The sequence below is a fragment of the Rhagoletis pomonella genome, unplaced genomic scaffold, assembly GCF_013731165.1.
Source record: "Rhagoletis pomonella isolate Grant_MI unplaced genomic scaffold, Rhpom_1.0 Rhpom_scaffold_00001, whole genome shotgun sequence".
Lineage (NCBI taxonomy): Eukaryota > Metazoa > Arthropoda > Insecta > Diptera > Tephritidae > Rhagoletis > Rhagoletis pomonella.
In genome coordinates, this window is record NW_023458555.1 from 111345916 (window position 1) to 111372163 (window position 26248).

The window sequence follows — 26248 nt, forward strand, 5'->3', positions numbered from 1 at the left end:
CAAAACCCGAATATAGGAGCCAATAGAGCTTTTAATATAGATTTAAATGAAAGATGTATATATGTCGGTTCGAGGCCATAATACAAAGAAACTCTTACTTATTTGAAGCATTTTTGTTCCAGCTGAATCGGACGATCTCATTTCTGTAGGCAGACTCTGTAACCAGTTAGCGACATATTCTGTAACCAGTTAGCGACAATTTTCGAATCGGTATCGGTTTTGTTGACGAAACTTGTCGCTAACTGGTTACAGAATCTCGCCCCCACTGAAAGCCTTCTTCATCCGTCAAAGTGTTTTTCTTGAACCTTGGATCGACTAGGGTTAAAACTGATAAAATAATATTTCTCTGTTGCGATAAGTTCAAGTGTTTTAGCCGATATCATATAAACTAGTAATGAAAGTTTTTTCTAAACTTGAAATGCGTATAATGGCGAAGGTTTAATGTAAAGAATCAGTATCGGGTACCGATAAGGAAGTATTGGGTACCGAGGCCGTTTTAAGTATTGGGTACCGACAATTCAGCAGATCACTAGACAGCAGTTTTATTTGCCGCTCTCAGTTGTCAACTCTACGGTGACGTCACGCTTAAATTACTCTCACGAATTCTGCTGCAATCGGCGCAATCTTGTATTCTATCATTCTTGACCGCAGCCGTACTGCGATGAACATGATGTTGGTGGGATATAAATAACTTTTTCGGAACTTTTCATACCCTTCCTCCCGTAAACTGTTTTTCCCTTTCTCCAGCCCGCGCTCGCACTTTCGCGACTGCGCGGGCAAAAAAGTGCCCATGTCTGAACAATACAATCACCTGCAATGAATCAAAGAATTTTTGTTTTCATTTTCCTGCTGAACTTTTATTTTGTGGTTCTTGAGGTTATCTTAGGTCTACGTTTGTTGCTTTAATTGTCAACACTACACTCTTTTTTTTTTTGGTTTTCTAGGATAAGACAAGATTAACCCTGAAAATATGATAAAAATAAAAATCATAAAATAACGATTAAAAATGATCGTAATTATATAAATAAAAAAATAACGATTATGCAATGATTTTTAAATAAAAATCCTTCATGATAACGATTATTTTGGGTCCCTGGTTATAACCATGGCTATAATAGAAATAAATAAGTTAGTTAAATGAATTAATAAATTAACTTACCACATCAGTCCCACAAAGTGGCCTATTTCGGTGGGATGGCATAGCACATGTCCTTCTTCTAAACGTGGCTGCTCTTTTAAATTCATTATTAATGTGTCACTTGTCCCCAAAGACATTACTAAACAGTTCTGCTCAAGCACCATTCCAGACAACGCTGATAGGTTGTCGCCAGTAAAAGCAGTCACTATACATTCAGGAGAAAATCCGAACCGTTCTACAAAAAAATTACAAATTTTACCAATTATGGCGCTAGTGGGAACAGGTTTGCCTAATCTATCTTCTAGGTCAGGAGCACATGCGTTTAGACATTGTTTAGACCAAATTTTTGCTTTGATATCAAAAAGATTCATGCCTGATGCATCACCGTAGTCTATAGGCGCAATATCACCAAGAAAAACAGAGGCACAGAAACTGCTAACCAGAGAAATTCGTTGCGTTTCTTCGTAGGCATTGGAACGTTCTTGGTAAATTTTACGTATTTGTGGGCCAGTAAATCGAGCATAACACTTTGAACCTGAAATATTAAGCATCTCTGCCCGACCACCGATTGCAGTTTCCATTTCTACGCACTGCTTCTCTGTTGAGCCATCCATCCAAATCGGCGTACGATTCACCGTAAAAGCGGAATCATCTATTTGAACGTGAAGAAATTTATCCGAATTCAAATTCCTCAATGTTTTAACTCCATGTCGTGACCAATATAAGGATCCATGTTGCTGTTACAATATAAAAAAAAAAATAAATAAATTTAAAATTTTAATAAAAATTGTCAGGTATTATTATGAAATTTAAGGGAATTCTAAAGGCTGATTCACATACAACTTTCTTCGCTTTGCTTGATAGTTCTTTGCTTTGACATATAAGATCGATGTAGGCATATGCATGAGTATGCTTACATAAAAATAGGGTAAATAGGGATTTTTATTGCTATTATTAATGCATATTATTATATTGCAATCTATTTTAGAGATAAAAAATATGGAAGAAAAGGAGAACTCAAAAGCTGTCAAAACGTTTATTGTAGCATACCTTCTGCGTTTCACGCTTTGTTGTCAAAGTTTGAACTGTCAAGCAAAGCGAGGAAAGTTGTATGTGAATGGCCCTTAAAGGTGCTGGCCCAATGCAGGCTTGCTTTGCTTGCTTCGCTGCGAGAAGTGTCAAAAATTATTTGGAATATACTAAAATGTATAAAAGCTGGCCAAATGGCAGCTTTTCTTCACTTGCTTTAAGCGCCTCAAAGTTTGAAATAAGCAAATGTTTTATTTGAAAGCGTTTTGTAGGATTTTGACAAGGAGGTATGTTCTTTCAAAATACATAAATTCAAACAAAAAATTGCTTACCTAATTTAAAAAATTCACAGAAAATGCAGGTAATTCGAAATTAAATAAAAATGATTCATTGTTTCTATATTTATATTTAACATATCTTATAGTAAAACGATGCAAAGCCCACATTTACAAATTTTACTCGAGAGAAAAAACTTTTATAGCTCTTTTCTTCAAGTAAATCGCTTTTTTAAGTTATAGTTTTTGTTTAATAAATGTAGATATTGATATGTATGTATCATTATTATCATTTATTTTAAATACAAACATTATTTCGCATTAATTTAAAAATAAATCTGAAAGTTTTTGATACATTTTTTAGAGTTTTCTAGGAAATAATTATTAACGTTAAGGGAACAGACATTGACTTTTCAACCAGACAGCTGGTTACTTTGACAGCGTTCCAAGCCACCATTCGGCCAAGCAAGTTTTCAAAGTAAATCAAAGCAAATTGAAGTCAGCAAGGCGCGCAAAGCAAGCCTGCATTGGGCCAGCGTCTTAAATTATATTATACATACATATGCAAGGCATATTTAACAAGGTAGAAGTGACAACTAGCTCGAACTCTCTTGTAGCTAGTTATAATGTCTGTTTAGGCCTCCATGCTAAACCAAATACTTAAAAGGGTGAACCACCCTAATGTAAAATTGCATAAATGTGCAACGGATGCACATATACATAAATAGCCTGATTAATGCTAAGCCGTTAGTATGTACATATATTAGTTTACCGCTTGAATATAAAACTTCGTTAAGTTTCCCCTCCAAACAGTTTGTTGCTTGGAGGTCAAACTTAACTGCTCAAGATTAAGCTCGGGCACTTCTATCGAGCACTTCGACCACACCGAAAGCGATCCAGCCACTACTCCTGCGTATTTCTCAAGGTAATATTGTATACCAAAAATCACAATACACATTTCACCAATTTGACTAATAAAGCCACTATGTTATATATATTGAATTAATCCGTGGTGTTTGCCTTTGATTATTTCATTTCAAAATTAAACCCTTGGTGCAACTACGAGCGACATTGCCCCAGGGCGTTCGCATGGTCCTTCGAGCCGGATATTTGCGGCTTTTGTTATATCCACTAGACGACCAAGTCGTCTAGGGGGGCCGGTATGTTTAGGCGCGTCTGCTAACACCAGGCGCCTAAATACATGCTATGTACTGCTGCATGTGCAAAAATTTCCTTTATGCAACTTAGGAAATTTTTGCACATGCACTTCTCAACTGCCAAGTAATTGAACTTTCTTAAGTTTCAATAAGATGGCACTTCAAAGTATGCTCGGCCTAGTCTGATGCATCCTCCGGACACTGCTTCCGGAGTTTTCTGCGGACTCTGCATGGCTTACAACCATGCGGAGGTGGTAATAGTTGATTACCATTGGCCACAGTGCCTACCCATTACTTTTTGGTCCAATAAATATTTTTGTTTATATACATACATGCAAACATACTGGTCTCCCCTCTCACTGAGTTATTCAATGTCAAAAAACTGTAAACAAACAAATTAACCCTATGAGGTGCGCGTGCTATGTTTGCTACAAATTAGCATCAATTGAACCTCATCACGGTGAAATTATACCAGGTTTAGTAATAAGAGCGAGACGAAAGATTTGACCCTATCTTATTTGAAAATTTGCCTTTAAAAATTTGTATAAGATAGCCGCATGTCAGGAAAATAAAGAGAGAAAGCTTTTTTATTACTTCACCTGCTTATAATTTCACCATGGAAATGCATCAGCATAAATACATACATATGTATGTACGTATTCTAATTTTTAGGATTACTCCAATATTACCTTCAAAGAATTTTAGTTGCATTCGCATCTTATATGCACATATATATATGGACGAAAAAGAATACCTCATAAAGGCAACCACGTCATTAAATGAAATAAATGTTTTATGAAACTGTTTTAAACATTTTTTTGTTTCTATTCACCCAATGTTTTTGCGCGTTTAGTTAAATAGTTACTTCTAAAAAACATCCCCACTTATAAAAAACGATTTAATGTTTTCTACTACATACGTATGTATATAAGTGTAAATCTAGGTCCAGACTCGGTTATGTGTGCATAGTATTGTAACAAAATTCTCTTACTCAGTTCTGAAATTCCGTGGCTTCAGGCAACCAAGTCTTCTAACTTCGCAACTAGGCGCCTTAAAGTATCGCACCACTTTCCACACAATGCAACGCTCCTGCTCCTTTTCATTTTTGTATATGTATGTATCTATAAATGCATGTGGTCGAAAAACTAAAAAAAAAATCGCACAATTCAAAACTATCTCAAAGCACAATTGAATTTTTAATGAAAATTAGAAAATGCCAACCTGAAAAGGGTTAAAAGTTATTCATCATTTGACATTATAGTCGGTGTTCAAAAGAGAGAAATGTCAAAATTACTTCTACCTTGTTTAATATGCCTTGCACATATGTACACATTTTAGAAAAAACCAGGGTTCGGAAATATTCGCGTACATACATTTATGATTTTATACGCGAACGTGAACGTATCAAATATTCTCTATTGATTCTCCTTCGCGAACGAGAAGCATAAAACAAGTCCAGATCGTTATGTTGAAAAAATTTTCGCTGTTGTTCGTACGCGTATGTATTGGTAGACCAAACAGCGTCCGTTCATATGTATATGTAGCTATAACCCAGCAAACATCTGAAGTCATAAATGAGTCGTTAAGGAGTCCTATTTCGGAGCATTTACGCTCATAATGAGCTCATTTAAGAGTCCGATATGATGTTGCTTCCCTTCCTCCGAAGGTCGACTTATATGAGCTTTAACTCATACATCAAATGAGCCTCAATATGAGTCATATTTGACTCTTATTGGCCTCATTTTGGACTCTTTTGAAACAACTTTTGGCCTCATATATGAATCATTTCAGACTCTTTTTGAGACTCTTATCGGCCTCAAGAATTACTACGTTCGGACTCTTATTTTAGGTTGTTCTTTGAGTCTTATTGAACGCACTATATTTGCAAAGGCATTCACCAAAAATTTCTTTCAAATAACATACATACCAGGGTTGAAAAATGGAAATTTGAGATTGTACCTAATATCATAAAATAAATGTACCTAAATGAGACAGATTTACCTAAAAAAGTTACATCATTCATTTGTAGTTTTTTTTTTTATAAATGTTTTTTAAAACATGTATACAAAAGATGGATGCTTTTTTTTTAACTGAGGCTATATCTATGGACTACATGTAATCTAATGGGAATCGGAGAAGCGATGTTTTTGTCTAATTTTGGCTACTGAAAAATATTGGCGAAAAAGACAAAAAACACACTTTGCGAAGTATACTTCTTTATCCAGCTTTTTATAAAACAACAGGAAAAGTCTGCTTATTTATCCGATTCCTTTCGATAGGTGCAGCAAGTCTAGAGAAAATAATCAAATGCAGGAAGTAACTTCGAAAGCATTTTAAATATATTTCCAGAAATCAAAAAGCGAATATGGGTCAAATAGCTATAGTTCTCATCTAAAGAAAATATGAAATTTGAAGACATCCTAGACACTGAACTGTGTGTGTGAATAAAGGCTGGTTTTCATTATGTCATATTTTGACAACAAAATTTGTCGCCATATTTTGACACAACTTTCTTTCCTTTATCCCTACCTTAATCGATGATATTATGGGCCAAAAACTTACAAATAGCCGCTTTAGCAGCGGATGTACACGCCTGAAAGCCTATTCTGATCTAAATCAATCAAAAGATTATCTTTTAGTCCCATTTGACAATTTGTTTTCACTCATTTGACCGCCAATGCCATTGAATTTGACTTAGTGAAAATAACCGTTAAAATTAATACAAAAAAATACGAATTTGAGGATAGCTAAGCAAAGTGTTAATTTTTGTAGTGGCTGCTCTAAATGCAATGTAAAATGTTTAAGATAATACATAATATGACTTTTTTAATTTCTTCCTTTTGACCACTTTTCTTTAAAATTGTTTATTCCTCAAAATGAACGGTTAGGGAAAAGAAAAAAAACTAAAAATGCATCTGATCAAAAGATGATTGTACCTAAAATCTAGTGGCTGTACCTAATGTACCTTTAAGTCATCAAACGTCGGAAAAAGGTACAATTGTACCTACTTTTTCATCCCTGATACATACATATTTACGTGCGTATACATGCATTTAATAGCAACAGCTGCAGCTAAAATTTGTTCAGTTATTGTTTTCTAATTATTTTCAATTTCTGTGTAAACAAGTTTAGATATAAATTTCCAATCTTTATTGTTTTTATATTGGCACAAGGTGCTGGCCATAATTTGGATCATATATGATTCCTAAAAGATTTATATAAGAGAACATTTTTTTTTGTTTTTGAAACTCATATTTCTTACCCGCCTAGGACTCCTTTCGGACTCATATATTCTGAACGCTCAGAATATGTTTGCGGGGAAGTGCCATCGATGCCTTCGCGAACGTTAACTGCTATCGTTCTCGTTCATAAGTGAATGTAAATGCTACGTCAAACATTCGCGGAAAGTTGGTGTGGCTAGAGATACTATTCTATGCGAAGGCAATTTTGTTAATAGCGTAAGATTTGTACCGTTCATTCGATTTTCAAAAATGAGGTGTCAAATGAAAGGTCTTGGCCTCTAGATATGATAAGTTTTTATTTTTTGAATAGGATTGCCACTGTTTAAAAATTATAAAATCTGCACGATTCGTTGTATTAAAAAAAATTAGATGTCAAATGAAAGGGCTGGGCCTGAAGAGGTACAATAAAGATTTATTTTTTGAATAGAGTTTCCGCCTGTCTACAAAAGTATCATATTTACATCCTTCCCATGATTTTGAAAAATGAGGTGACAAATGAAAGGCCTTGGCCTCTAGAGTTTAAATAAGTTTTAATTTTTTTGAATAGGGTTTCCACCTGTCTAAAAATTTGTAATATTTACACTGTTCACCCGATTTTCAATAGTGAGGTGTCAAACGAAGAGGCTATCTAAGAGGAATCTAAAGGTGTGCAAGAAGGGTTCTTGTTTTGAAGAGGGTTACAATATTTTTATAAATTTTAAAATCTGGACCGTTCGTTGGGTTAAAATCAAATTAGGTGTCAAATGAAAGGGTTAGGGTTTCTATATGTAAAATATGGTTCAATTTTTTTGAATATTTTTTGAAACTTCATATTAAAGTATAATTTATTTCCGCACTTACATTTATGTATTGGTAAATATGTACATGAAAATGCTTAAATTAAAACTGATAAAGATAATTCATATTCTATGTATATAAGTATGTATATTTATTTAATTCTGCTTTTAAATTTGTATATGAATACTAGCAGACCCGGCGAACTTCGTCCCGCTCAAAATAAATTTTTTGTACACGGTCAAAAATTTGGGTTTAATTTTTAAACCGCGCTGGGACTACTGCCTTTTTAATCTTTTGTAATCTACTTTTTAAACCAGTCAATAGTTTTAAGCAATTTTTAATATATTGTGGTTTAAATTTTAGTCCAAAAAGTTCGTAGTTTAAAAATCAAACTAAATGTTTTAATTCTAGTTTCTAGGTTTCATATATAGAAAATTTTGTTTAAAATCTAAACCGAAATAGAAAATGTTTGCACACAGCGAAATGTAGTGTTGATTCAAACTCAACATATGAAAGCACATTTACATGCGTGGCTGTAGCTGAGTGTGCAAAGCTGCTTGATACAATTGGTTGCTACTAAGGCTGTCCGGGTTCAATCCCCATCAGACGGAGCACGAAATTTTATTTTTATTCTTTATTATGAAAATGTTTGGGTTTAAAGTTTAAGCCGAACTGTTTAAATTCTAAACCCAACATATGTGCCCCCTTTTTTTAAACTTAGAAGGTTTGTATTTGAAACTGAATTTATGTAGTTTGGTCATATATGTAGTCCAAAAAGTTTAAAATGGAACCGAAATTTTTAACCGTGTATTGAAACATTTTGGTCCAACATTTTCACCAAGAGTTCACGTTCATGATTTTTAGTGGCGCATTTGTCTTCTAATATTACGGTTTGGTGGTTGTCAGGAGGCATATTTGCCGTCTTAAATAACTTAGCAAAACTGTACATGCATACAAAGATCCGTAATAGTTTCAGTTCGTTTGAAAGGCGCCACGTCCCCTTTTCAAATAACCCCAATTTCTCTAAGAGCCTGGGATTGATTTCATATATCTCTATACCATTTTCGAGTAATTTACCATGGGAGGTGCCACGTCGCTTCTTCCAATTGCCCCAACTTTTTTTCATGACCAGTCGCGTTTTATATATCTTGTACATACCAAGTTCCAGTACTCTTCCATGAACACATTCAGAGATAGTCTACCATGAACACTTCCAGAGATGTGCAATATGAAAAATTCGGTTTATATGGGAGGTGTCACGCCCCCTGCACCTAGCGGCATGAAGTATACTTTACATCCGATTCTCATACCTACCATATATAACACAAAAAGTTTCATAAAGATCGGTCGAGCCGTTTAGGAAAAGTTCGATTTTTATATGTATATTAGATAAGCACGATGCGAGAAGCATAGACAAATTTCGATGAAAAAAAATATTTTTTCTCGGGTTCACAACTATCCTATCTTTTAAGTTGGAACCAACAATACACACCAACAAAATTTCATTGAAATCGGTTAAGCGGTATCGGAGATTAGCGTAAACGAACACAGTGACACGGGATATTTATATATTATGATACCCTACTATAAGCACCTACCACAGATACGTTTGCGTACCAAATTTCAATTTCATTTCATTTTATGGTTTTGAAATTATAGCTGATAAAATTTTCCACGTCTATGGGATGTGCCACGCCCCCTTTTACGTTTGTATAGATACTTTACTGTATGCACTTACCATAGTTATGTCTGCATACCAAATTTCAAGTTCATGTGGCTTATAGTTCCGGAGATATAGCTGATAAAATGTTCCTATTGAATAAGCCAGGCCCACTTTTACAACCTCATTCATATATACCCTATATAAGCACCCACCATATGTATGACTGAATAACAAATTTCAAGTTCATATGACTTATAGTTTCGGATTTATAGCTGATAAAATATTCCACGCCTATTGGATGTGCCACACCCACTTCTACAAATTCATTTATTTATACCATACTATAGGCACCTACCAAATATATGACTAATAAATTTCACGCCTATGGGATGTGCCACGCCCACTTTTACAAAGTCATTTATATATACTCTACTGTAAGCACCTACCATATATATGACTGCATACCAAATTTCAAGTTCATGTGACTTATAGTTTCGAAGTCACGCCTATGGGAGGTGCCACGCCCCCTTGTCGAATCCCAATTTTCTACCCTATTATAGGCCCAGGTGTCATGGCAATACTCTGTAAAAATTTTGTTCGATTCTGTCCGTCCGTTTAGGCTGCAACCTGGCACATACATACATACATACTATTTGGACTTGAAACTTACACGATAGGTGGGCCTGTGACCGAGACATCACCATATGGAAGTTCCATAAATATATAGTAGATATATCCTTCTCTTAGCGTAAAATAATTTTTGGTGATGTCTCGGTCACAGGCCCACCTATCGTGTAAGTTTCAAGTCCAAATATTTCTTTTAAATTGGCTAAATTGTTTACTAAATATGAGCCAAATCAGCAAGTAAATACAATTTTTATGAATAAAGGGGGCGTGGCACATCCCATAGGCGTGAAATCCTTTATCAGCTATAACTTCTGAACTATAAGTCCCACGCACTTTAAATTTGGTATGCAAACATATCAATGGTAGGTGTTTATAGGAGTTTGTGAAAGGGGCGTGGAATATCCCATATCCGTGGAAATTTTTATCAGCTATAACTTCGGAACCATATGTCGCACGAACTTGAAATTTGGAATGCAGGTATAGCTATGTTAGGTGCTTATAAAAAGATAAATATAAATGAGTTTGTAAAAAATGGTGCGGATCCCATAGGCGTGGAAGTTTTCATCAGCTATTACTTTAAACCCATAAGTCACATGGTATGTGCTTATAGTAAGGTGTGTATGAATGAGTTTATAAAAGGGGGCGTGGCACAGCCCGTAGGCGTGGAATTTTTAATCAGCCATAAATTGGGAACCATAAGTCACATGAACTTGAAGTTTGGTATTCAGACCTACATAGGTATCTATGGAAGGTGTTCAGAGTAAAGTATATATATATGAGATTGTAAAAGGGGGATATACATATATGTATTCATATATTATATAACTAGGATATTTAAAACTGTGTGTTTTTTTTTTGAAACCTTACCGTCTTTAGATTACTTTGAACTGGAAAGATTAAATCGTTTTTTATTCCCGCGATGCTGTTAAACCAAAATGGTTCATTCATAATGAATAAAACTCTTTTCGAGTTAAGCATTCTACCAGAAAAGTGCAGTTATACTAAAACAGCTAAGCGAATAGGCAGCTAAACGGAATGTGCCGTAGTAGACTAATTTTAATTTAGAAATTTGATCTTTACCTTCATCCACCTAATATTCCATTATTAATATTACAAGATTTGTAGTACAAGTGATGATCAATATATAATTTAATTAAAGCAAGATAAAGCTAAAAGTATAGCTCATAAGGATGCCTTAATGTAAACAAAGAAAATAGTTTTTCTCCTTTAATTATGCTGAACTGAATATTTGTGTTACTGTTTTATATTTTTATTTGTTTACCCCGAACGACGTCGGGTGCTCTGCTAGTCTATATATATAAAAATGAAATGTCTTTTGTATGACGGCGATGCCTGACCAAACGGTTGAACCGATTTCAATTCTATGTGGAAGGTTCTTTGATTTAAAAAAATTTGAAATTTTTTGTTGTTGTTGCCGAAAAATGAAGAAAGCTGAGACGTCACGATTTGACAATTTCATAGAGTTTTCCGTATATTGAATGTCAGTAAACTACTAAACGGCTCGACCGATTTCGTTCATATTTGGAACATATTTCAGCACCTTGAAGGGAAATATTTCGACTAAAAATTTAATCGCTAGGTGGCGCTGGGGTCGGGATATTCCCTTTAACAAACTCGTTTATATATACCTTCGCATGAGCACCTACTATTGATATGCCTGCATACCAAATTTCAAGTGCGTGGAACTTATAGTTCCGGAGTTATAGCTGATAAAAAATTCCACGCCTATGGGATGTGCCACGCCCCCTTTTACAAACTCGTTTATATATACCATCCTATAAGCACCTACAATTGATATGTCTGCATACCTAATTTCAAGTTCGTAGGACTTATGGTCCCGAAGTGCCACGCCCCTTTTTGAACACGTTTTCATATACCCTCGTATAAGCACCTATCATTGATATGTCTGCTTACCGAATTTCAAGTTCGTGTGACTTATAGTTCTGAAGTTATGGCTGATTAAAAGTTTCACGCCTATGGGATGTGCCACGCCCCGTTGTCGAATCCCAATTTTTTTACTTATTATAGGCCCAGGTGTCATGGCAATACTCTGTCAAAATTTTGTTCGATTCTGTCCGTCCGTTTAGGCGCAACCTGGCACATACATACATACATACATACATACTTCCACAAATATATAGTAGATATATCCTTCTCTTAGCGTAAAATAATTTTTGGGGATGTCTCGGTCACAGGGCCACCTATCGTGTAAGTTTCAACTCCAAATATTTCTTTTCAATTGGCTAAATTGTTTTCTAAATATGAGCCAAATCAGCCAGTAAATGTAATTTTTAGGAATATTCTGAACCCAGCGCCACCTAGCGAGCAAATTTTTTGTAGAAATATTTCTTTTCAAGGTACTGATATATGTTCCAAATATGAACCAAATCGGTCCAGCCGTTTAGTAGTTTAGTGACATTCAATGTACAGAAAACTGTATGAAATTGTGAAATCATGACGTCTCAGCTTTCTTCATTTTTCGGCAACAGAAAATTTCAAATTTTTTTAAATCAAAAAACCTTCCATACAGAAGGTCCCAAAATGTACTTTTTACAGAATTGAAATCGGTTCAGCCGTTTGGTCAGGCATCGCGGTCATACGAAAAACATTTAATTTTTATATATATAGATACAGTGGTCGTCCAGTATAACGAATGCCTATATAACGAACGCTCCAAATAACGAAAGGCTTTTTGAATGTATTGATTACTCTAAATAACGAACGGTTGAAAAAAAGGTGTATTTTATATAATGAACGCTTGTTTACTTTATGTGCTTGAATGATATGATTTTGCATGATTTTTCCGTACGTGGAGTTACCATCAGTTCAAAAGAATAACTTCTTACAAGTGGTGGCGTTTATTGAACTGGAAAAATACCTCCGTCGCGTAAACGGTTGTTATTTATTAGGTGAAAAAATTAAAAAAAAACATTAAGGGAAATTGCAATATTCTCATAATAAAATTTTAGTTCGATTTAACGTACTTTTCGATATAGCGTATGAACCCAGACATTACATCATTCGTTATACTGGACGACTACAGTATATATATGTATGGTAATAAAAACTGATTAAAACCAAATAGTTTTGCTTAGTTGAAACCATATTTTACATGTAGAGGCACAACCCTTTCATTTGACACCTAATTTTTTTTAATCCAACGAACGGTCCAGATTTTAAAATTTATAAAAATATTGTAACCCTCTTCACAAAAAGAACCCTTCTTGCGTATCTTTAGAATCCTCTTAGATAGCCTCTTCGTTTGACGCCTCACTATTGAAAATCGGGTGAACAGTGTAAATATTACAAATTTTTAGACAGGTGGAAACCCTATTAAAAAAAAATAAAACTTTATTTCATATCTAGAGGCCAGGCCCTTTCGTTTGACACCTTATTTTTTAAAATCATGCGAAGGATGTAAATATTATGCTTTTGTAGACAGGCGGAAACTCTAATCAAAAAATAAATCCTTATTGTACGTCTTCAGGCCCAGCCCTTTCATTTGACGCCTTATTTTTTTAATCCAACGAACCGTGCAGATTTTATAATTTTTAAAAAGGTGGCAAGCCTATTCAAAAAATAAAAACTTATTTCATATCTATCTACACATATGAACGCACGCTCTTTGGTCTACCAATACATACGCGTACGAACAACAGCGGAAATGTTTTCTACCTAACATTCGCGAACGCGAACGATCTGGACTTGTTTTATGCTTCTCGTTCGCGAAGGAGAATCAATAAGGAATATTTGATACGTTCACGTTCGTGTTCGCGTACGAAGGTGAGTGAATATTTCCTAACCCTGGAAAAACTACACAAATACACACAGGTCAATTAACGTAATTCTTAGAAATGTAGATTCATAGCCAGAAATTGATAAAATGTTAATTAAGACAAGAAATACCCACCCGACCAAGAAACGTATTTTAGCGGATGTTACGAGTTTTACGATAGTTTCTCTTACCCTCAAGCTCCGCCTCACCTAAGAGTCTCATATTTCAAACGGAAATTTGTATTTCTGCATTTCTATCCGTTGAAGGCACCGAGAATGTATTTGTTTTATAATTTTTCATTAACCTTTCTCGGACAAAATATTCAAAAAATATGTATAGAAGGAGGCATCGGTATAATAAATATTTTGTAAGAATAATTCAAAACATTAAAAGTAAGTAAAAGTAATTTGAGCATATATACTAAACACTAAACGATTAATCAAATTGAATAATTTAAGGAACCATGTAATAATTCGGAGTAAGTATTGAAACTCCTTTGGAGGATATATTAAACAAAAAAAAATAACTATCCTTATCAAATAGCACAATTCAAAAACCCATAGGATCAGGACGGAGTTTGCAAAATCTATGAATATCAAGAAAAAAACAAAGAATGGAAAGTGATGTTCAACAACAAGTAATTTTAAGCACCGCGACTTCAATGCTGATACCAAAATTTAGGATTGCCGTTAATTTCTTCATGATACGATGATTAGTATGGGACCACCCTTGGGCATTTCCTATAAAAAAAGAATAATCGAAAACGGTTCACGTGGTCCAAAGTTACCCGGTAATATATGTACATAAAATAAAATAAAATATTCCGAAGAATTGATAAACTTCCTACTTTTAGAAGTTAGTTAATAATAAGTTTCAATTCCATATTTTCATATTAAAATTCTTAACTAATGTACATTTATTATTTTAATTACTATAACATTTACCTAAATCACACCGAAATACCTTTATATAAAATTAATCTTTGTTTTAAAACACGAGAAAATGGAACTACTGTAATCTTTTATTATGTTAAATATGGGAATAAACTGGAATGGAAGAGCTGTAATTATCCAAAACTAGTCATTTTGATGCTTATTTACGATGTTTCTCTCGATGCATTCTCGACAGGTAAATCGAAACAACCTCCTAACGCTTTCGTTACTTTCTCGATAATCGAAAGGATCGAAAACATTGCCGTTTTCATTAATTTCTAGATAGCAAAACGGATACGTATCCACTATCGAAAACACTTCGAAAAACCTTTTGAAAACACATGTCGAGAACGGGAGTTCTGCTGCCACAAACTGAGCGACAGGTAATACTTTTACGATACTTTTTCAGAACCCGTTCTCAATAGTTTTGTAAGTGAAAGCGTTGCTAAAATATCTAAAACGGATGCAATCTCGTGTACGTTGGTCGGGTGGGTATCCAGCTCTCAAGGAAATTATAAGAAATATTTATTATAATTTCTGTTGTTTGAAAAAGCGCTTTGCTTTTGCTGTAAATTTTCATGAGGAAATGAATATACGAGCATTTTTTTCTTGAGAGCTGCAAACTGATTTAAGAAATTTTGGTAGAAGAAAATTTCTTTTCCATTTCTCGTCCGTCGTTTTATATGAATTTTTCGTTTTTCTTGAGAGTTCAGTTAATTTTTTCGGTATTCGAAATATTAAAAAAATTTAGAAATCGTGAAAAATCACCATCTCTATCGAAAGCCAGAAACCAGAAATCGAAAAAAAGGAACATAAAAGTGCAAAAATTCATGGAATCAATAAATTTATTTTTAATGAGTCATTTTTAATATTTTTTATTAGGTACTTTTGAAAGTTGAGCGCATCTTGAGTTTATAGAACTTTTTATTAAACAAGTAGTTTTTAAGGAAAGAACACAACCGACTTCAATTCTTATATTCAAATTTAGGGGTACCGTTAATTTCTTCATTATCCAATCATCGTATCTCGAAACCAAATTACGGGACGACCCTTGAGGTACCATCTTTCCAATAAAAAAAGGATTATTGAAATCGGTTCACGTGGTAAAAAAGTCATGTATTCCGGCGAATTGATAACCTCCCCTTTTTTTGAAGTCGGTTAAAAGTGTTTGAGTTCTGTTAATCTTATGTAAATACAGTGCAGTTTATGAATTTTAAAACGTTTATTTATTTATTACATACTGTACATAAAACTTGCATAAATATATTTTAAAGAGCGTATTATCTGAAGAAAATTTTCAGTATTTTCCGGTGATATATCTTCAGAAATATAAAACCCCCCCTAAAATATATTCCTGGGTGCGCCCCTGGGTACGAGCATGATTTTTAATTTCGACCAAACTCGAATACATTGTGTGTTGGTCCAAATAATGAGATACGTATTTTTTCTTTAGGCTCGATTTTTCGGCCGAATTAAACGAGATCAATAATTATATCATTCTATCTTGAAGTGACAAGAATTACTGACATTTGAGTAAAAACATTGTTGGAATCTATTAAATTTTGACAAAGTTATGGGCATTTTAAAAAAACATTCTCACTGTCAATTCGAATAATCGATTTTTGCCTGAAAAAACAAAATCGCGTTTAATTCGGCCGAAAAATTTTTCCGAACCAAAAGAAAAAATACGTGTCTCATTATTTGAACCAACAAACAATGTATTTGAGTTTGATCGAAATTAAAAATCATGCTTGTACCTGACCGGTTGTCTGGAAATGGAAGCATCCATGGCATTTTTTTAAATGACATACATTTTTTGCCACTGCAAAGCCTACTGGAAATTCAGCATAAGGCCAACTTTTAAACTTAAGAATTGAGTAATAAAGCAAAATAGTGTACATAGGTAGGCACACAGTTACATTTGACAAAATGTAGTACATGGACAAGTTAAATAGACGAATTTGTAAGTATGTATACAAATCTGAAAAAGATTGACACTAACTTATTTGAAAAATTGCCTTCAAAATTTTACCATAAGGCAGCCGAATGTCAGAAAATAAAGTAAGAAAGTTGTTTTATTACTTCACCAGTTTATTGCGCCATGGTTCAATGCAAACATTTTAAGGTTTTCCAGCTTAAAAGGCATGTAGATAAAATTCAATTCAATTCGCTGAGCAGTTGTTAAAGGCAACGCTTTTCCTATATTTTGTTAGACTTTTCATAAGTAAAAATATTTGTTGAATTGTATTTTGGGAATAAACAAAGTTCTTTTACCTTCTGTTAGTAAAATGTTTTTTTTTTTTACAAATAGTATATGGCAATGGGAAATTTGTTTTATTTCCAACCTTTGATTTTGTGCGAGTTGCACTAGATATTTCATGATTTTTTCGATTTTAGCAAGTAAACTGCTCATTTAAACCGCTAGTTTTATTTTGAGTAACTATCTATTGATATTTACACATATAAGTATTATTAACGAAGGTATAGAAACCGCACTTGGCAGTGCAGCTGCTTTGTGGCGGCAACAATATGCCGGTACACAAAATGTCCCCGTCTCAAAATATTTGCCCATATATTTAATTTCCGAGGATTTTTTTATTCACATTGTATAAAACCGATAATGTAGGGCGAAGGACATATAAAAAAAAGCACTATCAACTCCAGCCTGGTATTGAAAGCGCACATAAAAATAGTAACGTAACAGTTATTTACAACATTATTTTCGGAAGATTACACATAGATGACGCGAGGTTACTGAAAATTATTGGAAGTCGGAACTAAGGGTTACCAAACCATTTTCATTAAATCTCATTTCATATTCTATAAATATTCGAGTTTCTCTACAAAATCGAATTATATAAACACAATTTACATGTATTTTTTTGGTTTTAGTGGCGATTGCCAAAATCTTGCGAGACGAATTACTTGTGCCGGGCAAATCAAAAACGAAATGTAAAAACCTGGTCATTTTGATAAGAGCTTGTAATAACGCTACTTTGCATCAATTCACCTTGTTCTCTAGATTAATGAATTGAGTTTCAAGTTAATTCATTTTGTAGCCGTATAACATAATTCATAAAAAAATCTCAAAAGAGTTAAAATTATGAAATATAAATTATAAAAAACTTGTTGTAGCAATAATAAAGAATCGGTTTATTCTTTGTACTTAGGCAGGAAATTATACAAAATTCAAATTCACCAGGCTTACAATTGTAACAAGTTTACTACTTATAAGTGATTCACTTGTGCTTACACGTACCGAAATTTCTTATACACTCTCTACACTTTTAAATCTTGTTGCTGGCCGTCAGCCGGCAGGTGTATGAACGGTCGTCGCTCCTTTGGGGGTGTCTTCCGTCCGCTTGTACTGCCGGAAGTGCGACTACACACTCCACGCGGGGGCGGCTGGAAACAGGCTATAATAGCCACGGTCATGTCTCTGGCTATAGTGCTGGTTAGTAGTAGTCGGGTGGAGAGAAGAAAACTATCGGGGAGGAGAGGCTGATATAAGAGGACAGTCGGGGTGATGGGTCTGACATTGGTCCAAAACCATTGCTCGAATCGCCTTCTGAGCTGCCTCTCTTTCCCATAAATTATCCCAACTCTAAGGTGGAACAGCATATGCCGGTATATGGCCAAAGGGGTGCCTGGTTCCTAGTATGCGGACTCTGGATACCGGTCGTCCTCCAGTTTCAACCAGACTTAACGTGGGATCGTAATTACCGCGGTGTACTTTTTCCATTTCCCGGTTAGTGGTGGGAACCACATGAAATAAAAATAATAATAAAAAAAAACAAAGAATGAGCCGGATGGAGCTCCAATACCATTACTTCCAGACTAAGCCTGCACGGCTGAGGTCAGTCCGGCTTGCTCAGTGGCCAGTGGGCCGCCTACCACTACCTCCGGCGGAGCCATTGGACACGCAAATGGAGGCTCAGAGATGTCTTCGTAAACCATTGGGCTTCCTAACTCCGTCTGTTTATCAGGAGCTCCGGAATTAGTAGCCGGACCTTTGTCCAGCTCAGCTGCTGGAAGTCTGGTGGCCGAAGATTCTTCGGACTCGAGAGATTGATAGCACTCAACGATGTCCTCAACGACATCAGTGTATGCTCTGCTGCCTCAGGGCTAACCATAGTCGGCAAATTGGTGCAAGGAGTAACTTTAAACCCTACTTCTGGCTCCGTAGTCTTTGGGAAACGGGTGCACTCCGAGGAGCAATCCGCTCGTGACGCTGTCACAAAGAAGCCTCGACAGGCTCATATGGGGCCAATGTAAACTACCTACAGTAAGATGTCGAGTAATATCGAACTGGGCTCCATTCCCGTTGACCCCGTCAACAAACCGCTTCGAGCAGAGCAACTAACTCAGCTCCAAGAATCCATGATAGATGTCGTGATTGAGCGATCGGGGACTGTCAAGTCGGAGTTTGAGAGATGCGGCCCTCGAGCTGCGTGGCGTCGCACAAACCGCGACATGGTTACGGCTACACGCCGAACACATCAAAGCCAAGAGTGGTATTGATATTTCACTCGTTGAAGAAAGTAGTTTGCCTCGGACACATGTGATTCGGGGCAACTTTACTCAAAGCAGCCAGCTAACCGACGAGAAGATTCTGGCAACCATCGCAGCCCAGAGCCATCTCTCTATGGCGTGCTGGAAAGTCTCACGCAGACAGGTACAAGAGAAGTTTCTGCACTTGGTCAGCGTAAACTATTCAATGGTAAAGCTTATCGCGTCTAAAGGCAGGATCAGACAGGTACAGGAGAAGTTTCTGCACTGGGTCATCGTAATCGACCACGATTCGATGATAAAGCTTATTTAGAGATATGGACACGCGTAATTGCTGTTGCAAGCTACCGAAAGAGGTGGAGGTCACCGAGCCTGCGGAGGAGGCTAGGGAAGCTATGTCCCAGGCATTCTGGAAGCTGGCACATGGCCATTACAGCAGAGGGAGCAGCCGAGGTTAAAGCTCCTGAACAAATTCCGCAGACGGAGACATGCGCTGGCAAGGCACCTTCCGGGCAAGGATCCAAATCACTGCCAAACAGCATGCAAGCAACTGTGCTACCTGTTGCCTCAACAGGGACTGGATCAGTGGCCTCGGGTGTGACGCGACAGCCCAGGTTGAATGTCGCCATTGGGTGACAAGAAGACGTGGCTTTCAAGCCATCGAAAACCACCACTACCGTACGAGCAAAACGGACCGGTGATGTCAGGGAAAAGGGGTCCCGACGAGACAAAAAGGAGTGTCTCGTTAAAGCGTTGCTTCAGCGGATGCAATGAGCACTTAAGGGTTCTACAGGCTAACCGATATCATGCCAAGGGGGCATCGGCCACAATTGAGGTTAGCCAGCGAACGCAAATTCGCAATAGGTCTGCTGCAAAAACCTAGGTTTAGCGGAGGCCAAGTAAGAGGACTGGGTAGTACAGGTAGGTTAATCTAAGCCCGGTTAAGGGTTACTCCCTGCGCCGCCATTTTGATTAACGATAACCTCAATAACACACCTCTTACTCCAGACCTTTCAGCGGCTGTAGTCGCGGTGTCGACGGTGGGTGGGTGCAGGAAATGGTCCTCGCATCCGCCTACTTTCCTGGTGACGTCCTTACTACACCACCATTGGAGGTGCAGCAGCTCGTCGAATTCTGTCGACGTACAAATCGCCAGTATATTATTGGTTGTGATGAGTACCTTTTAGAATTTCTTTTACAAAATAACATAAGCCTTTGCGAAAAGGGATTGCGAACCTACTTTTATTACTGCCGTCATGGAGGAGGTACTGGATCCCACTCTCCGAAGCAGATCACTTTCCGATTGTGTTTGGAATTGGCAAGCCTCGGAAGAAGCATCGCTCTCGGATCATCAACACGTAGTCTTCCAAATCCCAAGGCGATCTAAGCTCCGAGACTTCACTTTCCAGCCCAGGAAAACTGACTGGGCTTTTTTTAAGACCTTAGTAAATGTTAGGGCAGACTCGTTGCTAACCACCATTGACTCAATCGACGAAATGGAGGTCGCAGTAGATCTGCTTAACAGAGCTCTGTTGGAATCCTTCCATGACAGCACAGTTACTTGTTTCACCTTGATGAAACGTAAGGTTCCCTGGTGGCAACTGGATGCTAAGCGCAAAATTGTCAGGAAGCTTTTCGACAGGGCCAAAATGACACATCAGTGGGACGAGTATAAGGCCTGTCTCACATACTGTATTAAGCCTGTTAGGTGCTCGAAGTGGGATTCATGGAGGCGATATCGTGAAACAATAGAAACGTTGCCTGAAGCCTCGCGACTACATACAATTTTATCAAAGGAGTCTTCCAATGGGATAACAGGGAGACTCTAAATCACCTACTTCAAGTGCATTTCCCAGGTTCCTTGGTGGAGCATGATCTGATGGCCCCTGTCTCTCCGGAATACAGGTTCCCTAGAGAAGTCAAAGCAGATCTGGCTCCATCTTTGACAGGGACAAGGTACGGTGGGCAGTAGAGTCTTTTGAACCCTTCAAGCGGGTGGTGATGGAATCTTCCCAGCACTACCTCAAAGAAGTATTGAGGATATCATTGATAGCGTTATCTATATATTTAGGGCTAATTATTGCTGGGAATGCATACCGTATGCTTGGAGAAATGTGTCCGTGTTATTTAAATCATACAGACCTATTAGCCTAACTTATTTGCAATATTTTGTACTACCTTTTAAATTGAGTTTTCTTTAACAGCTATAACTTTTGCTGCTTAGATTTTGTTGCTTTTCATTTTTCTTAAAATAAATCGTGGCATAAAGCTCAATAGCACTGTTAAAGCAAATTTAATTGCGCCAAAATAATAATGATAAATCCGAATACGCCATAGAGCTTATAGTTTCACAGTTGACAGCTGTCAAACCAATTACTAATTTATAATAGTCTTTTTGAAAATACCGCCGCGCTGGTCACAAAATTTATGTCAAATTAAAACTTTGACAGTTGACAGCTGTCAAATGGACAGTTATTTTTTCTAAAAATAAGACAATCTTTTTAAAAACCCCACTTCTTAGATTTTTAGACATGGTGATCACGAATTTTATGTCACATTAAAACTTTGAGAGTGGACAGCTGCAAATGGAATGATAATTTTTCTAAAAATAAGAAAATATTTTTAAAATGCTACTGATAAGGGTTTTAGACTCGTCAGTTACGAATTTTACGTCAAATTAAAACACTGAGAATTGACAGCTGTCGAAGGGGCTTCCAATTGCTCTAGAAATAAAGAACATTTTCCAAGAATTAAACGAACTGGCCTTAAGGCTCACTGATATCTAGTTCTATACCAGATTCAAACTAGTTGACAACTGTCGAATTAACTGTAATTTTCAGTTGGTAACACAATATATTTGTTTAGCAAAATTATTGATTTCTTGTATACGAGGGTACATATTTAAAACGAATTTATGATCAAATAATAACAGTAATTATATTTATAAATGGAGGATAATTGGGGCCCAAACAATTTGACCTAGACCACAATAGTTTTTTTTTTAAGATATTTGGTTTATAAGAAATTTATGATTTCCAAAACTTCAGTGTTCTCATTTTTAAACAAAGTTATTCGGGTTTGAATTTTTGAAAATATCGGAAATAGCCGCATCTGATAAATTATATGATGCTAAATCTATACATATCGCACACCGTCTTCAAAAGAGTCACAACTCAAAATAATACGTTTGTCAGAAAATGCGAATTACACACACACACAAATTATAACAAAAATTTGCTCCAGCTTTAGCTGAAAGGTATATAAAAGCTCTGTGTACATTTTTAGCGCATAATCTCAAAACTGTCAAATTTTAAGTTGTGACTCTTTTGAAGACGGTGTGCGATATGTATGTAGTATAAAGGAATGTCGAGATTTTTGTACGCGCTAATCTCGAAAACTACAGAACGGATTTGGACTGATTTTCTCTAATATACTCTGTATCGATAGGAGAGTGACCATTGGTATTTAGAATTTTTAGTGTTGCCACCGCTGTTGTCGGCCGCTGTGGTGTAGTGGTACAGTGCGCGCTTCCACTCCGCAACGCCAGGGTTCAAACCCTGGTCAAAGCAACATCGCAAAAAGAATAGAAAAAGGTTTTTTCGTAACAGCAGTCGACCCTCGGCAGGCAATGGCAAACCTCCGAGTGTATTTCTGCCATGAAAAACAGCTTCTCATAAAAATACAAGGCGCACGCCACAAATCGGAGGAGAAGCTCGGCCAAACACTAACATATGTGTAAGCGCCAATCTATTACACTGTGAGACAAATGGTAGGGGTCAGTGATCGGGAAGGGTTCAAACTACCGGGGAAAGTTATATCGGTCAAAAAGAAGTTATACGTGTCCCGGCGTTTCGCTGGTGAAATTGTCACCTTTGGTGGTCTTTTTTTTTGACATAACTCGAGAACCACTAGTCCGATTTTGCTCAAACAAATTTAAAAAAATTAAAAATTACAATTCCTTTAATCTGTTCATATAACGTTTTTCTATATAATTATATAATCAACAGTTTTGCCGGTAAAAATAAATGTATGAAGAAAAAAATTATTTTTTGCCTAAAATATTAAATTTTTTTATTTCTTAAACTCATAAAAAATCCAAAACGGAAAACAGTCAAGTCGTATTACTTTCACGCAAAGTCACATAACCTTTAAGCAAAATGAGACATAGATCATGAAAATCGATGGACGCGTTTCGCTTTTATTCACAATTAAGTGAAGGTATCTCATTTTGACAAGAACATTGATTTTACGTTTCAATGAATTTGGATAATAGTTATTATATATTATTTATTATTAACACGTAAAATTAAAAATTATTACAGGTAATTATTAGGTTATTACATAGATACATAGGTTATAAAAATCGATGAACGCAAAACTTATTTTCGTTTGTTTGCGCCCTTTACTTTCTTGCGTGGTGGTTCGCCCACTTGTTCAGAGTCTGTATCGGATGAGGATCTATCTTCATCTGGAAAAAATTAATTGTTTTTAATCAGTCAGTTAACTTCATTTTTGTGACTTACCCTCGGAGGAAACTCCCATTGTATATTCTCCTTCTTCATCTTCATTGTCGGGATCGTACGTCTTTTGCGACCACCAACAAATTTCAGCCACCAGCGAATCGAGCCTTTTGCCTTTATATCGCGTTTCCATTGGCATTGGCATTTGATGGAAGTGCTCGCCATGTTCATCCGACTCTGAGGCTAGCTGCTTGCTGAAGTATTCGAGATGGTGATGCAAGAAGTGAATTTTGAGGGACATATTCACTCCAATTTTCTGGAAGTAGTGCAACATCTTGGTCACAAGAGCGGGGTAATTGTGTGCTCGCGAACTTCCCAAAAAAATATCGTATGACTTTCTTCACTGCCCTCCACGCAAAGTAATCATTACCGTCTAAAGCAGACATGGGCAATTTTGCCCGTATGGGCTTTTTTGCCCATATGGGCAAGCGAGCCCATTTCGCGGGCTAGATCAGGGGAAAATCATGGGCAAACGGGAAGGGGGCAACAAATCTTACTAATACACGTATAGCAATGAGAGCCACTACACACGCATTCTGGAGTAAAAAGGCTCACTCTCCCAAACGTACGCCACATACACTCCTCGTCATTTGAATAGCTCAACTTTTTAATATTTAGTATTTACACTTTTAATTTTGTTTATTTAATATTCATTACATCCGATTTTAAAACTTTATACAGAGTTAAAAAAATGTCAACAAAGGGGTACAATAAAGTGCAAGATTCAAGGTCTGTAAAATAGCGGTGATTTTTGAAAATTTTTTTGGTGATAGTGCTGCGCGTTTTCTCTCATACAAAGTATGCTCGACAAAACTTTTATATGGAATAAAATGCGCAGCACTGTCAATAAAAAATAAATGAATTTGAAAAATCGGGGCTGTTTTAGAGTCACTTCAAACTTGCACTTAATTACACTATAATTGAATGGGCTACAAAACTGCATATCAGAAATTTTTCTAAAAATATTATTAACTTATTCACTGCAGGTCATTAGGATGGCACACTCCTATGTTGACCTTTTTTAAGAACTGTTTCCAGCTCTCGAGAAAAACGAAAAAATCATATAAAATGCTGTCCAAGAAATGGAAAATAAACTTTCTTTTAAGTTTTAGTTTGTAAAAAATGTTAAAACTGCATTTACCCGTAGAATATGCTATATCGTCACTAGACAGGAATAAAGGCGCGAGCTCAAAAGTTTACGGCAAAAAAAGACGCATAAAAAAATTTTAGCGTCAAAAACTCTTAACATACTTCGCCAAAGTTTTTTATAAGCATCTTTTTTCGCAAAATTTTTTTTAAACGCTTTTTTTCACCGTCAAAACACCAGCGCGCCTTTATTCGTATGTAGTGACGATATTTTTACAAAAAATTTATATTAAATAAACAAACGGAAAACTGTAAATACTAAGAATTGAAAGGGTGTGCAATTCAAATGACGAGGAGTGTATATGAGCAGATGTGATCACTACCCCAAGTAAACGCGAGCTGAAAGCGTGATTGTGTTAGTGTGCCAATTACGTTTGAATGAATTTGCGTTCGCTTTGTTACGCTCTCGGATGTATTTGCATGTGATGCTTACGCTCTTTAAGCAGGCGCTCACTCTCTGTCCATGCTTGTTATGAGCAAATTTGACATCGATATAACTGTTGCCAACTTGGTGCCTTTCGCAAGAAATTAAGTGCGTTTAGGGAATTAAAAGGCGAAAATTGTTTAGTTTAGCGCTTGTTTTGTTCTTTGGCGCCCTTTTCAAGGCAATTTTATAATAAAAACGTGATTATATGGTGACATTGTATTTGACTTACACATATTTTAGTGTTTGGCCGAGCTTCTCCTCTGGATAATATGCTCCAAGATAATCCAAACGCAATATTTTCACACAGTCTCTATCACGGAATCCATAGAATATTCTGCTAATTAGCTGGGTGTGCGCATTTGTACAAAAGTAAGCAATTGCATGAAAATAAAGCCTCTAGAAAAACCAAGTTTTGGAAATTGTTTTACGAATAAAAAAACATTTTGCAAATTAAATTTATTTATTATTTTATTAGTTGGAAATATTTACAAGTTTCATTGTGTACATACAGCTCATACAGCTTTATATGCGAAAATACCAATAAACACAGCAACACAAAATTGGTGTTTTTTTTTGGGGAAAATTGCGCTATTTTCAGTATTTTGGTGCTTTTTTAAATAAAAAACTTGGCGATCAGGGCTGCCAACTTGGCTCAAACCGTGCCATTTTTGGCCCTATTTTACTTGAAATGGCACTGAATTTTTCAGTTTTGCACAAAGTGCCAAAATGGCGCTTTTGAAAAAAAGCCAAATTTAAATACATTTTTGTGAAATCCTTTTTCTCAACTAAAATTTTCTAATTTCTATAGTGTATACAACTGGTTTATCTTACTTTGACATTGGGCTTTTGTTTTAATTTGTCTAATTTTAATGCTAATGGGAAGAACTAAAGAGAATGACACCTTTTTTGGCACTCTTAATTTTCTATTTGGCACGTTTTAGCACTTTTTTATCCTCAATATGGGACTTCATAGCTATGTATGTTTGGCAGCCCTGTTGGCAAATTTGATC

At 36.1% G+C, this 26248-nt stretch overlaps 2 protein-coding genes across 2 annotated transcripts in view; both read right to left on the reverse strand.

Moving 5' to 3' along the window:
• Positions 1-1024: 1024 nt before the first annotated feature.
• LOC118749776 (xylulose kinase) overlaps positions 1025-26248 on the reverse strand; it is a gene marked incomplete at its 5' end in the record, with an annotated part of 58881 nt that continues 33657 nt past the window's right edge. Inside the window, 2 exon segments of the mRNA XM_036484557.1 lie at positions 1025-1109; positions 1160-1875. Coding sequence (XP_036340450.1) covers positions 1040-1109; positions 1160-1875 — 786 coding nt within the window.
• Positions 23469-24183, reverse strand: LOC118749784. The gene is made up of 2 exons (XM_036484565.1): positions 23669-24183; positions 23469-23613 (listed from the first exon to the last, which is right to left on the reverse strand). Exons 1-2 carry the CDS (start codon positions 23937-23939, stop codon positions 23525-23527), a joined length of 360 nt encoding a protein of 119 aa, XP_036340458.1. The 5' UTR covers positions 23940-24183; the 3' UTR covers positions 23469-23524.

Coding starts and splice junctions, on each gene's coding strand:
- LOC118749784 (XM_036484565.1), bottom strand. CDS start 23,939: ATGTTGCACTACTTCCAGAAAATTGGAGTGAATATGTCCCTCAAAATT. Junction 23,614..23,668: donor AATGGGAGTTTCCTCCGAGG/GTAAGTCACAAA, acceptor AATTTTTTCCAG/ATGAAGATAGATCCTCATCC.